We start from the raw sequence: 15,617 nt of genomic DNA on the forward strand, positions 1-15,617 counted from the left end.
CAAAAGAACTGGCATTTACAAAAAATAAAGCACTTACACGTCAGCCTGAGAAGTCATGAAAGCTCCCATAAAATGTAGTAACTGAGCTCAAAACTCAAAGATGTGTGCCCAAGCAGCCAGGGGACAGGGGAGGCTGACTAGCTGGAGGCAACCGCATGCATCATGTGGATGTGGGCATGTCCTGAAATGGAAAGCAGTTGGAATGACTGGTGTTCAGTGTCCAACAGAGTACTGAGATTTTTAAGGCTCTTCATACAGGCTGCCCCTTTCCTCATCATTGACAGAATTAATTTTTAAAATTTTAGCTCATTTGATAAGAGAAATTTAGCAGCTTATTTTAATTGGCATTTATCTGATGACTAATGAGATGGAATGTGTATGTATTTAAATTTCCTTTCCACTTAGAAGTGGGAAAGCCCAGAGGGGAACAACCATAACTATCTTTCCCTCTCCTGCTGAGTGTGCAACTCACTGAGCAGTGGTACTGCTGTCACCAATGTACCCAGGGCCTAGAACCTCCTCTACTGTGAACTCGTCTGCCAGGCCATCATGACCTGTTCTTTTCCTCTTACCAACTGCCATGTTCAGGCCACTAGCCCCAGCCCTAACTGAGCCTAAAGCAGACACTTGACAAATAAGCTACCAATTAAGCCTGAGTAATTAAGCAACTAGGATCTGGGAGACAAATGAAACTCCCAGATCATTCAAAATAGTTTTTCCACAAATGTGACCACCCCAGAGGCACTATGGAAAGTGTGAGAGTGTTTTGGTTGTGAGGATGACTGCGGGGAAGGGCTGGCACTAGGAGGAAGGGACCAGGAGTGCTGGATATCCTGCAATAGGAAGGACGACCTCACCCAAGACTATCTTTCGTGACTGTTCCAAATCCTGACACACATTTGTGTGTGAAATCTGGTTTTAACTCTATGAGCCCAGAACTCAATTATTTTCTAGTCTATGAACATTAATACAGGAGACTGTATGTATAAAAATAAGTGCATATCAAAATTTTATATATATAAAAATATATTTATTAATTACTAATTACAGAGGGGAGGTGTCAAGTCTGACAAGGCTGAGAACCACTCTGGTCTAAGCAAGCATTCACAGCTGCAGGAGAGGCAGAGAGTGGTTAACCGTGTATACGGGAGTCACCATGTGAGGCTGACATCTTCATCAGCCCATATAGTGAAGGGTACACAGGTCAAAGGTCTACACAGAAGCAATACAAAGCCCCTACCCAGTTCTTAGGTTGTATTTCCTAACTTACTTTACTATTTTTATGTCTGAAAGGGACCCCCAAATAGGGTACAATGTACATAATGTAAATCAAACTATAATCCAGATTTAGAAAAGAAAAAAAAAGTGATACCCTTCTGTTGATGCCAATTACTTCCTCTTTAATACTGTCTTTTCAGTTATCACCAATTCGCACCAACCCAGATCCAATTCCTAAATAATCCAAATCAGCACCAAGGATTATTCCACTCTACCCCTACCAGTACTCCTTCCTAAAATCAACAGGTTCACATTAAGAAGCTAAGACTACACTCTCAGGATTTATAATGCTTCTTCTGATAATAACCATAATGTCAATATTTCCTATTATTTATAACATAAAGCAAATAATGTTACTGAAAATCAATATCTTAAGAATAAAAGAAAAAAGATACAAATATTAAAAAGTTAAGATAAAACTTTTAATGTCAAGTTTGAAATAGAAATAGTAACATGAAATCATGATTTTTCTTTTAAAATGCTTCCTATTGCTGTCTACTCAAAATATGCCTAGAAGCAATCAGATCCCAGTAACAGTGAGTATACCTAGTACCCTAACCTTGGTTTCCAAATAACATTCTCCACTAAAAGGGAACTCTTTGAAGAAATGTCTGACAATAGGTCTGAGAGAGGAAAAGTCAAGGTGAGCCTGGACTACCTTATTGCATTACAAAGCAAGGAAGTACTCAACCAATGAAAAGGTCACATCAAAACCACACAGGAGACTGCTTCAAAGGGTGTACAACGGCCAAATTTGAGACAATTAAAACAAAGAGAATAAAGACCGTAACTGATTGTAATACACTGAAACCCCCCCACCACACACACAAAATCCATGAGTCCAGAAGGTATTTAAAATGAGAGAAAGGGAGAAGGAAGAAGAGAGCTTTCCTTTACAGAAGAATTTCAGCTAATAAAAAAAAGTTTAAAAAATCACTGTTCTGCAGTCTCTATAATATCTGATTTGGTAAAGATCATCAGCATATGCTAAGCTATTAGTTGAAAGACTGTTGGGAAACAGTGCAGAAGAAATGCTCAATAAATTATTTACCAACTTTGCCACACAGGGAGAAATGTACTTCTACCAGGGAATGATCTGCCACTCGTTAACAATCAAGTATTTTATCACTAATGGCAAGGCAACCTGACCTGTGCTCCTGATGTTAAGAATTAGGAATCACAGGGCACTGCTTATGCAGCAGCCTGTCAAAAATGCCCACCCTAAATCTAATCAAGCGCCAGACCTTTGCTGTTCAATATGGTGGCCATTATCCACATGTAGCTAATGAGCACTTAATATGTGCCAGAGTGACTGAGGAACTAAATTTAAATTGTGTTTAATTACAATTATTTTAAGTACCCACATATAGCTAGTGGCTATGATACTGGACGGTGCAGATATGGAGTAGTTCCATCGCTGCAGAAAGTTCTACTGGACAGCACTGCTCTAGACTAAGCTGCTGGAAATACAGGGGACAAAAAAACAGGTTAAATGACACCAAGAGGACAGGCAGACCCAGAATGTGAGACACTATTAGGTAAGCACCCTGGACTCTCTTAAAAAGTCAGTATCATGGGGAGTGGGGAATGTGGAAAGGCTGGGATTATGGTTCTACAATAAAATAGCTTGAAAAGATATAACCAATTGTAATGTGCGAACCTAGATTACATCACAGTGAGAAAACAAACAGATATAACAGGTATTTCATGATAACTGGGGATGTTTGAATGGAGTGAATATTAGATGACATTATGGAATTATGAATTCTTTTACGTGTGACAATGGTATGGGGTTATTGAGGGGACTGGCCTTATTCTAAAGAGATGCATGCTAAATAGAATTTAGAGGTGATGTGTCATGAAATCTAAAATTTATTTTCAAATGGCATAGTAAATAAAAAATCTAGAGATAAATAAAATATGCAGGGTGGGGTGGGAGATAGGTGGTGGGGGACAAAGGGGGGCGATGGGGGATACCTGTAATACTCTCAACAATAAAATAAAATATATATGCAAAAAAGTAAAAAAAATATCTACAAGAAGGTGAACAGCATTTTACTGTTTTAAAATATTTCTTGTATGTTTAAAAATTTTCATAATCATTAAAAAGTTGGTCGGGAAAACCAGCCATGGAATTATGGTAATAAACTGCAATCTTTCTGCTTTCATTCTGCCAGGAACATGTTACTTTTATAATAATAAAAGTTTGACAAGCTATAGTAGTCACCAGCTTAATCAAGTAAACAAACTAGCTACACTAACATCATCGCTAAGTGCTAGAAAAGGACTTAAAAGCCTGTTCAGATTATTTTGTTTCTATTTTTAAGGTGAAAAATTTTACAAACAACTCTAATGGAAATTCCTAGTCAAAAGCACCTGTATATTTATTTATTAAAATATATCTTTATTGATTTCAGAGAAAGAAAGGGCGAGGGGAGAGAGAGAAACATTAACGATGAGTCACTGATCGGCTGCCTCCTGCACGCCCCCTACTGGGGATGGAGCCTGCAACCTGGGCATGTGCCCTGACCGGGAATCGAACTGCTATCTCTTGGAAAACAGGGTTCATGCTCAACCACTGAGCCACACCAATCGGGCAGCACCTATATAAACTAAAATGGTCACTAATGGAAATTCCTGGTCAAAAGCACCTATATATTTAAACTAAAGTGGTCACTAACACAAATACGTAATAACATTTTTAATACCACTTTTCATAAGCCAAGAATATCCACTTAAGTATTTTTGTAAAAGCCAAAGTGACAGTCACTAAAAATTTTCATTTTAAGGTTGACTCTAGAAGTAATCATGGAAGTAACCCAGGGGTAGCAGAGGTGCTCTCCTCTGAAAGAAAAGGCCTCCTTGCTCTGGGGCCAGAGTTGAATTACACTCTCAGCCACGTGAGCACAGAGCAAAAACTGAGCACAGGGATTATCACAGCACCTCAGCAGTCCCTTCACAGGAGGCAGTGTCTCTGCCAAAGTCTCCTGTCATCCTAGAATTGTAACTAAGAGGAGAGGCCCTTACTAAGTTCTCAGCTGCCAGAAACAAGAGATTCAATACAGATTTATTTAAGGCCCTTTGCCAGAAATCTGCAGGATTCATCCTGTCCTCTAACATAAAATGGCCTCACACACCAGCTTCCACACCAAGACCTGCTATGTTTTCACTGCTCATTTTATATAGTCAAAATTATTTTTCCTAAGGAAAAGCTCTTAACTGCTTCTGTTATATTTTTGTGCATGTGCTTTTCCTAGGAGGGCAGAATAAAGATGCTTCCACACACACAAAAATATATGTTCATGTTAGGTGAACAAAGGTTTTCCTAAAATTTTAAATCCTATGGCCCATTAAATTAAAAGAATAAATCATCAGAATTAAGATCATTACATATAATGTATTAAGAGACATAATTGTTACACTTTATAATGTGGTCACTAAGGGAGCTAAAAATAGGTCTTTTTACCAAGTAAAAATAAAGACATGGTCGTATTTACAAAAACATAATTTATCTCAGGGAAAAGAGTAATAATTTATATTAGGGAAAAAAATACTCTTTTGTTGTTGTTCTTCATAGCTTCCTCCTCAAGCTCTTGAATATAGCTGGCACATAATAAATATTTATGGCTATTTTCTGCCCAACTTTTTATTTTTAATAATTTCAAACATATAGGATTTTTCCCATTTTTGTACTTATTTTTAATATAAATCTATAGGTACAAATAACTATACATGTACACTACTATTAATAGCTCATATTTGTGTGACTTAAAATTCCTTAAAAATTAAATACTGGAAATTCAGAGAATGCTATCTAAATAAAGACTGCTTTTCAATAAACGAATGGGGTTGATTTGTGATTTCTTTTGATTTACAGTTTACATCTGGATATAGTTTCTCATATTAGCATTTCCATTAAAAGGTGAAATATTCCCAAGGTAAAAAACATTTATTTGTTTTCACTTATTTAGGAGACTAAAAAAAATAAAACTATGTTCTTCCAAGAAGCTGGAGCTTAGTTTACAGTTCAAAATAAAGTAAAAACCTGGTGCACAGCTCATTTACCGAATTAAGAACACATCTTTTGGTTGTTTTTAATCATGAGTCTTTTAGTGCTACTGTTGCTGTTTCTTTTGATCTTTACGTACATATTTTGTTGATTAAAAATTTTTAAAAATTTGTTGCCTATGTTGAAAGATCAGATCTCACATGAGAATCCAGCTTTCAAGTTTCTCTTGAAACACCAGAGCCACACTGGGTCTTAATTCCTGCATAACAACTACTGGCCAGCCTGAGCAGGGACCCCTCTGACTAGGGCAGGCTCTCCCCACTTTGTCAGAGATACACCCACTGTCAGCTGCCTGCCTCCTTCCCTACAAGCTTATGAGCTGGAGGTCCCTGGTCTACAATATTACTTCCCCGTTTTATCATGTTGAAATGGTTGAAAATACTCTTAATATATTACGATATATATTTTGTAATTCAAGTTCTTGATTTTTAAAAAATGTTATTTCCCTAATAAACTCTATGATAACTTATTTCTACCCTCCATTCACAATTGTTCAGACTGTAAAGATGAAAACACAACAGTTATACAAAGTCTTCACATTTTTCTCCATTTTAAATAGAGTCAAACACTTATGAGGTAAAAAAAAAGTTGACAAAATTGTATCTTAAATTATTCCCAAGTAGTCACAGGCTTTTAAAATATTCTACTTGTGTGTAACAAGAGACAGGGAAAACTGCTTCCCTATTAGAGACAGTTCTGAGATACCCTTTGGGTATTTCTGGTTGCTATGATACATATAAGAGAGTATAACCATTTATTTGCAGGAACAGGGAACACACAGTACAGGAACTGGGATGAGACGACACAGATTTTTTAAATAAAGTTCACTATGGGGTTTTCCATGCTCTTAGACGAAAATGCAAATGAGATCAAGAAGGGTTACAATAAATTCTTGATGGGGTGACATAAGATTAGTAAGGCTAGATAATTACAATGCAGCTCCAAAGTCTTGAGGCAACCAGGATCCTTGCACTATACTAAGGCATCCAGACAATCAAAAACCTTTCTTAAATGAAGGTGAATTAAGTCAAACATGCTGTAAAATTTTTACTTTATGTAAGACAGTGTATCAACAACGTGAGGGAGGGAATCAAGGTACAGGAAGTCTAAGGACACATCACTAAACTGAAGAAATCTCTAAGATGATGAGTTTACATGGCAAAGGAACAAGTGGTAAGAGCCAGAGCAGCAGCAAAGACGTGTGATATTTAAGACACAAATAAGGAAGTCAGAGCACAAGCTACTTTTTTTTTTAAGTTAGGCCTATGTCACAGGTTAATTATCAGGCTACCTACAAATACTTTATAGTTTATATGTTAGAAATTGTTCCGTGGATTAGGGCTGGCCCAGACGTGAAGCAGCAGATAAAAGGGATGGCATTTGACCAAACATTCTCAATTATCATCGCTGACGACATTTCTCTAAAGGCAAAGGACATCCAACAACCCTGTCACCCTTGAAGAGAATACGGTTGAAGGTATGCACATAACTTTCTCCTGTTTCAGTTTTCAGATGTTCTGTATCTTTGTAATAATTCTCTTGGTTTGGCTGAGGTGAGACTGCATAAAAGGAATGGAAATGTAACAGATGAACAGAAGACAGAACAGCTTCAGACTCAGCTTCTCTTTTTCCCCCCTGTTAGCCAACAGTTTTACCTTTCCCACTGAATCAGCAAGAAATAATAGCTCTGAAAACCACACAAAGAGGTGCTTTTCTTTTTTGTTAGAGAGACTGTCACATGGCTGGCTCATGCAAGCCTCTGCTGCCCTGGGCTACAGATGCACTGTTACCAAGGCCTGCCTAGCACTGAGAGAAAGCCTCCCCCATGAACTCTTTGAGGGTCACTATAATAGGGTTTTGACTATAAGTAACTAAAAAAATGGAGGCCAGTTTACAAAAGCGAATATTTTAGCCCTTTAAATGTGACTGCTAATATTTCAAGTTCTACAGATTTATCTGTTTCTGAAGTTCAGCCACTATGCTGAAACTTTTAAGCTGGTTGAACAAAGCTTCAGAACAGGTGGAATTTAATGGTACCTAGGCCTGACAATGCCAAGTTAAGCCACCTAATAATCTCAGTCCACTTGTTCATACAGACTATTTTTCTAGTAACAAAGTAAATATATGTTCAATGCAGAAAAATGTGATAATCTATGAACTAACCCAAAGATAACCACTGTGAACATGTGGGTGAACATTCTTTCAAGGAGCACAGCATTAGGAGTGTGGGTACTGTGATGAGATGTTCCAGATAGACAGGAGTAGGTCAGATACTGAACATATGAGAAGTATAGTTTAATTATCTGTTAGATCATTCACCCTGTCACATCACAAGCAACCTATTCTTCCTTTTACCTACTGAAGGATGGTGCATAATTTCCAGGAAACAAAGGGGAAGCATGGTACCCTAATTCCTGTCCTACTCCCTCATTATATGTCCTATAGCAATCACCTAGTTTTCTACATCTTAGTTGCACTTACATAATCCTAACATCAAAATCAAAACAAGAATAGTTAACAACTACTAATATAAGTTTTCCTGAGATATAGCCAAATCCAAGTGTCCTCTACAAAGGTAGAGCTGTCAGAGCCCCGCCCCTCCCCCCCTTAAAACCAAGTAGCAAGTTTTGCAAGGTCTCTGAACTTTTTCTTCTCTCTCAATTCTAAAACCAGCATTCTACTTCAGGTCTTCCAACAACCTGTCTGAATCCACAACTGCTACAGTAACTCTGTCAAACATCACTTTTGCCTTAAGTGCCTTACAACCTATAGGAGCCAAGTGGATCTGAATCAAAAGGATGCAGCTGAGGTCCAGCAACTGCCCTACCACACTGATTTCAATAGTGAAACCTTTGGGGTCCTCCAAGAAGAGCACTGATCATTTCCATCTGGGATATTTCTTCAGGACTTTTACTGTCCCATCTGTCACAGAAGCATGCATTAACTACTTTCTGTTCATCAGGCTGTGTACTAGGCGCAGGAAGGGAGGATGTAAAATAGGAAACATAATCTTTGTCCTCAGACATTACAATCTAGCTACAGATACAAGACACATGATGAAATGTGAGTGACATGAGAATTCTTTGAGTATTCCAAGGGTAAGATTAGCCTAAGAGGACAAAAAGAATGTAGAATTTAAACCTGTTCTAAGTGCTATTTTACATGTTCTTAGAATCAGTCTTACATCCCCTCTGGAACAAGGAAGTGGATCTAAAAGCATCATGTGGTGAGGGGAAGTAAATGGGGGTGATGAAACTTAAAGCACCAATTAGGAGTCCTAAATCCTAAGGTTAAGGAGGGTGGAGCATGCTGTTGCCACAAGAGGCTCTGGAGAAACATTAGTTCCTTCCTCCTGGTTTTGAATTGCACTCTCTCTCTGTTTCTCCAACCTAACTGTAAGCTCCTGAAGTAAGGAAATAAGGGCCTAAGACTTTACTTCTTCTATTTATTCTAGAGTATCTAGTTAGATATACTGGGCATGGCTGAGAAACTCAACACCTGTATGTTGAGTATCATGTGACTAAATTAAAAATTTTTTAAAAGATACTCTTGAGCTGCACCATTAACAGCTTTAGGGTAACAGAATTGTTGATTTAGCCGCTGCTCTATGGCCAGAGCCCAGGAAGCACAGAGAACAAGGACCGCCTCCTCCTCACCCAAAGGTTAATGAGAAGGAGCAGTTTATACCAAGACTGCCTGTTCTTACTTCTTAGGGCTGATGAACTATTTGATTCCTGATCTTCTGCCCCAGGTTAAGAGACGCGATGTTGGAAGAGAGCCATGGGAAATCACAGGGCTGTCTGATATAATTAGATACAGTCACTACTGTGAGTCCGCTCCCTGCGTGGAGTGGAGCCTGATAAACATTACCATGACACAACCCGATCGCCTCTTTACTCGAGGAGGCACATGCTGTTACATGCCTTCTCTCTATGACCATGGGCGTGTTCATCAGACGTGACAGGTCCGATCACAGGGCACGCCCACGCCGTGCTCCTCTCTCTCGGTGCGTACCTCCTCGCAGACTTCACGAACTGCTGCCACGCTCGGCTCCTCCTCAGGCTCCATGCCTCCTCCAGGGACAATCCACCGGTCTGGATAGCGACTGCTGCTCACGAGTAGCACCTGAAAATCACAAAGGTCATGTGGGGTGGTTAAAAACTCAAAAGATACGTTCACACAAATTCAGAGTTTAAACACCACAAAAGTAAAAGTACCTATGACCCCTTTGTTTATACCTCTCCAAATCACTTTTTGCAAGGCAGCTTTCGTTTCTCTTTGAAAAATAGACTATCTGCCCAGTAAAAGCAGAAGGGCATCTAAACCAATGGCCATTACCTCTGCTTTCCCCTCAGATCCTGTCACTTGTCCCATCTATCCCCTCCTTCATTTCTTTCTCTAAAGCCCTTTGAACAGAGCTGACAAAAAAATAAAAGAGATTATCTATGATGAGCTGGTGAGTGCTGTGAAGGGTGGGCCAGAAGGACAGAAGTCCTTAGCTGTGGTTGGTTCCAGTTCCAACACTTTCTCTCCTGTGTGTCCTAGCTCCTGCTCCATCAGATGGCCACAGGCCCATACAACGTGCCACCCTAGGCTCTAAGTGTGCACTGAGAACCTAATTTTCTTATCCTCATGAGTAGAACAATTCTTTTCATCATGCTTTCAGCTGAGATAAACTGGAACTTTTTACTATAAACTTTTATTAAGAAGTGAAAAGAAAAGCAAACACACACAAAAATATTGATATAAATACCGTTTACTAATTCAAACTTAACCAGCATTTTAGTCACGGCTGAAATAAAATCTGAATTTCCCTAGTCCCTCTTCCTTACTTCTCTCTAGGACAGTGCTAAACAGTTAGCTGTACTCACTTGGGAGTAGAGTTGGGTCGGCATTATTTCCAAAACTAAAGGAATCCTTAACTGCTTCCGAAACCATCACTTTCTGATGTCTTCGAGCCTCTGTCCTTAACCCAAACCATATTCCTTGCCTGAGCCCTTCACCCCTAACCCACCCCCAGCTCTTAACTTCTACTCTACAGTCATCTTTGTTGCCTGAGAGAAACAGTACCTCCTCTCTAGCCTTTACAGATTCCACCACTGACTTTCTGTCACCTACCTTACCTTCCAGTCATCTCCTCTCCCCCTGAGGTCTCTGCAACTATCAGCCCTTGGAAATCCCACACTTTTCTTCATGCTTAATCCCTTTACTTCCTGTCATCATAGATATTCCTGATGATCCTCTACAAACTCTGTGATCTGCACGCCCAGAGGGGACCAAAGAGTTACAAGAAGTCAGTCCATGAATCAGCCACTGATATATAGCCTGTGGACTGAGAAAATGTGTTATGCTTACAAGTACTATTTTTTAAATATATGTAAGTTCTGCTTTAATACAATGTAAAATAATTTAAAATAATATAAAATCCACAGTAGTTTTGGGTTGGTATGTATATATGTTTAATCAGGGATATTAAAAGTACAATGTGGAGGCTTCATGAAATTTTGTTTTTATTATTATTATTAGTTTTTTTAAGGGTTGGCAGAGCCAGCTGAGACTTTATTTTCAGAAAGAAACACCTGATTTGGCTTTTAGTTGGGGGCATGGGTAAGAGGTGGTCCCCCAGGCAGTAAACTCCCCCATCCAAAGGGTGAGCTGAGGACTGGGACTGAGCCTCAGGTGGGTCTCCTGTGCCCACGGCTCCCCTGCACAGCTCCATTCCCACCGGCTTGGAGGACAGGAGGGACTGCAGTAGTTTTCACTTGGGCAGGACATCAGATGACTCAAGAACACCAGCTTCCCATTGTAGGTCTCAACCTTTCTCACAGCCACTGTCTTGGAGGAGCTGGTGCTGATGCAGCCGAAGGAGCCAGACCCTCTGCAAGAGCTCAAGTTGGCCTGAAAGCCCAGGGCATAGTCAAGGTTCTGATAAGCCAGGCTCAGCCCACCTGAGTAGCTGCTGGTGGTCTTGGTATGGATACTCATGTTCTGCATCCCAGACTCCAGCTGGTTCTTCTTGCCATCCAGCAGCTTGGGGTAGGTGGCAATCTCCATACCCAAGGCCAGCTTGACATTCATGTGCTCCTGGTACTCACAAAGCTGCCAGTTCTCAGAGTGGCTTCCAGCTCAGCCACCTTGGCCTGAGCATCCTTACAGCCAGCTCCCCATGCTGCTCAGCATCAGTGATGGCAGCCTCCAGGGGAGCCCTCTGACCTTTGAGGTCCTCAGTCTCAGTCTGGAGTTAGCTGATGTTCCAGTTCACCTCAGAAATCTTTGTGTGACACAGGTCATCCCTGTGCTTCCCAGCCAACATCTGCAGCTCCTCATATTTGATCTGGTACATGGTCTCAGCCTTTGCCTGGCTGCAGTTGGCGACCTCCTCATACTGGGCCTTGACCTCAGGGATGATGCCATCCAGGTCCAGGGAGCAGTTGTCCATGGAGAGCACCACGGACATGTCAGAGATCTGGGTCTGCAGCTCACCGATCCCCTCTTCATACAGCTGCCTGTAGAGACTAATCTCATTGGTCGGCCCTTCCAGGCAGGAACCCAGCTCCACCTTGTTCATGTGAGCTTCATCCACATTGTTCCTGATGAGAACAATTTGTTCTCCATCTCTGTGCGGTTGCTGATATCACCCTTCGAGTTCTCCACCAGCCCCTGCATGTTGCCGAACTCTGCCTCCAGCCTGTTTCCCCTGGGCCGGCGTGCCGCTGTAGGTTATTGATGCAGCTCTCGAACATGTTGGTCATGTTACTGCGAGTCATCTGCTGCTGCTGCAGGAGGTTCCATTTGGTCTCTAGAACCTTATTCTGCTACTCTAGGCTCCGCACCTTATTGACGAAGGAAGCAAACTTATTGTTGAGGCTCCTGATCTGCTCCTTCTCCTGGTTGCACACAGCCTGGATGCTGGGGTCCACCTCCAGCTTTAGAGGGCTCAGCAGGCTCTGGTTCACTTGGACAGCTGTGATGCTCCCCATATACCCAGCCCCGCCATAACCCCCGGCTCGATTCATGTTGGAGCCCAGGCGAACCTGGTAGCCACTGCCCACCTGGGAAAAGGCTGAAGAGTGGATGCAGGTGCCAGATCCACTCGAATATGAGTGGCTGCTGAAGGCCGGGGACCTTGTAGATCTTCTGGGTCACCCTTGTGGGTATGGTGGAGGGTGGAGTGGAGGCAAGGAGGCCGTACCAGACAGAGATTCAAGAAACAGCTAAAAAGCTGCCTGAAACTTTTTTTTAAGTAGGAGTCCTCACTGGATTCCTGCTTCATACCATATACATAAATTAACACAAAATGGGCCAACAACTTAAATGTAAGAGTTAAACTATAAAATGGGAGTAAATATTAATGATTTGGGATTTGACAAGATATGCCAAATTCTTAGACATGACACCAAAAGCATGAGCAACAAACAGATAAATAGGACTTCATAAAAATTAAAAATTTCTGTGCATCAAAGGACATTATTAAGAATGTGAAAACACGACCTACAGAATGGAAGGAAATGTTTGCAAGTCATCTATCTGATAAGGGTATGATATCCAAAATATATAAAGAACTCTTGCAGCTCAACAACAAAGAGACAAACATCATTTATCCAAAGAAAATATACAAAGAGCCAGCAGGCACATGAAAAGATGCAACATTGGTCACTAGGGAAGTGCAAAGTAAAACCACATGAAACACCACTTGACACCCACCAGAATGGCTGAATTCTAAAAATAACAAGTAGCCCAGCCAGGCATGGCTCAGCGGTTGAGTGTCAACCTAGGATCCAGGAGATTGGTGTTCGATTCCCAGTCTGGGAGCATGCCCGGTTGCGGGCTGCAGCCGATTAATGACTTTCTCACCATTGAGGTTTCTATCTCTCTCTCTCTCAATAAAGATATATTTTTAAAAAATAAATAAGTAAAAATAAAAACACCAAGTACTGACCGGATGCAGAGAAACTGGAACCCTCATACATTGCTGGTAGGAATGTAAAATAGTTCAGGTATTATGGGAAACAGTTTGGTGGTTTCTCAAAAAGTTAAACATAAAATTACCATACAATCTAGCAATTCCTCTCAGAATGGAAAACGCCAAAAGACCTGAAAACAGAGACTCAAACACTTACCCACACCAATGCTCACGGCAGCGTTCTTCCCAACAGCCGGAAAGCAGAAATGACTCAGGTGAATGCACGGGTAAGCCAAGTGTGCACATACGCACATGGAGTGACCAGCATTCCATCATAAAGAGGAACGAAGTACTGATTCATGCTACACGGTGGATGAACTTTGAAAACATTATGCTAAGTGAAAACCAGACTCAAAGAGTCACTTACTGTATGATTCCATATATATGAAATATGCAGAACAGGTAAACCCACAGAGACAGGAAGCAGACTGGTGCTTGCCAGGGGCTGGGGGAAGGAAAGCATGGGGAGCAATGGCACAGGGTTTTATTTTGGAATGATAAGTGTTTTGAAACTAGATAGAAGTGGTGGTTGCTAAATGCCACTGACTTGTTCATTTTTATTTAATTTTTATTTTTTAAAAAAATATATCTTTATTGATTTCAGAGAGAAGAAAGGAGAGGGAGAGAGAGAGACAGAAACACCAATGATGAGAGAGTCACTGATCAAGCCCGCAACCCGGGCATGTGCCCTGACCGGGAATTGAACCCCGATCGCCTGGATCCTAGGTCGACGCTCAACCGCTGAGCCACGCCCGGCTGGGCTGACTTGTTCATTTTAAAATGGTTAATGTTATGCTATGTGAACTTCACCTCAATAAAATAAAACTACTTTTAAGATCACAATAATTCTTTAAAAGCTAATGAAGTCAATGCCACTACTCTCTTCTTCAGAGTCTATACTTCAGAACAGCAGCCTTTCAAAAGATTACCCTTAGTTTTGTAATATTATGTTACAAAGCTAAAGTAATACACTATTTCCATAAAAAAAAAAAAAAAGGGGGAGGGAATCACTGCCATACCCATTCTTTCCAGTAACTGGGGCCAATCTTACATTGTTTGTTTTTTATCCTCACCTGAGGATATTTTTTCCACTGCTTTTCCAGAGAGGGGAGGGGAGGGGAGGGATGGAGGGAGGGGGAGGGGGGGAAACATGGATGTGAGGGAGACACATAGGCTGGTTGCCTCCCACACCTGTCCTGACCAGGGCCGGGGATGGAGCCTGCAACTGAGGTATGTGCCCTCGGCCGGAACTGAACCCGGACCCTTCAGTCCTCAGGCCAACGCTCTAACCACTGAGCCAAACCAGCTAGGGCTAACCTTACATTAAAAAAAACATTCCTTGTTAAAAGAAAAATAAGTCCAAATATAATTGTTTGTTAATTCAAGTTAAAAAGGTTTCTTTTTTAAAAGTTCTCCAAAGATAACTCTAGACAATGGCAGTTAAGTCATATCTATTTAATCTTCAAGGAAGGTTCCAGAAGAGCCGTGGCAGGGTGGCTTAGTTGGTTAGAACATGGTCCCCGTACACCAAAAGGCTGCGAGTTTAATTCCTGGTCAGGGCATATACCTAGGTTGCGAGTTTGATTCCTGGTCGGGGCATGCACAGGAGTCAACCAGACGGTGTTTCTTTCTCACATCAATGTTTGTCTTTCTCTCTCTCTCCCTCCCTTAAAAAAAAAACCAACAATAATCAATCAACAATTGATCAATAAATAACACCCTTAAAAAAAAAAATTCCAGAAGAAAAAGTATAAAAGGGGGTTAATCCCTCATTGATTTACTATATAATATTATGTAGTCTTTCTTCCTAGAGTTCCCCCACTTCCTGGCAAACTGGTTACCAGCCATTCTAAACCTAAGCATTTGCTTCAAAGGCTGATTAGGGCTGTCCAATTAGGTTACAGTCCAAATGAAAGACCTTTACAGGGAGATTTCAGAGCTAAAGCAAAGAAAAAGAAATCTCTAACATAAAGTATAATTTAATTTCTAAATTTCAATCAATGTGAAATATTAATTAGTAAATCTAATAAATGTTACTGCTGTGCACATTCAAAGCATGATTATATGAGGTAAGATTCTATGTATTGCTGAGGCTGGAGAGAGAAAGCAAACCTCTTTACTTGGTAGTCACATTTGAAAGCAAACACTACTACCAGTAAATAGTTCTCCTTAGTAAGTTTCCCTGACAACCTATCAAAAATTTACTGGGGAAAAGAGAAAAACAAAAAAGAACCCCACCCAAAATATTCTGTACTTTAGCCAGAGGCTTTACTCCTTTCCTACCTTATAAAATAGTAAATGGTGTTC

The 15,617-nt window shown here is 40.7% G+C and overlaps 1 protein-coding gene and 1 pseudogene across 1 annotated transcript in view; both read right to left on the reverse strand.

Annotated features, from left to right (window-relative positions):
- Positions 1-15,617, reverse strand: part of NUDT3 (nudix hydrolase 3) — a 96,221-nt gene that overhangs the window by 22,618 nt on the left and 57,986 nt on the right. Inside the window, exon 2 of the mRNA XM_087817344.1 lies at positions 9,362-9,472. Within this exon, the coding sequence (XP_087673470.1) occupies positions 9,362-9,472 (111 nt within the window). The remainder of the gene's footprint in view (positions 1-9,361; positions 9,473-15,617) is intronic.
- LOC107545601 (keratin, type II cytoskeletal 8 pseudogene) lies at positions 11,026-12,547 on the reverse strand (annotated as a pseudogene).

The sequence above is a fragment of the Miniopterus natalensis genome, chromosome 5, assembly GCF_054644295.1.
Source record: "Miniopterus natalensis isolate mMinNat1 chromosome 5, mMinNat1.hap1, whole genome shotgun sequence".
Classification (NCBI taxonomy): Eukaryota; Metazoa; Chordata; class Mammalia; order Chiroptera; family Miniopteridae; genus Miniopterus; species Miniopterus natalensis.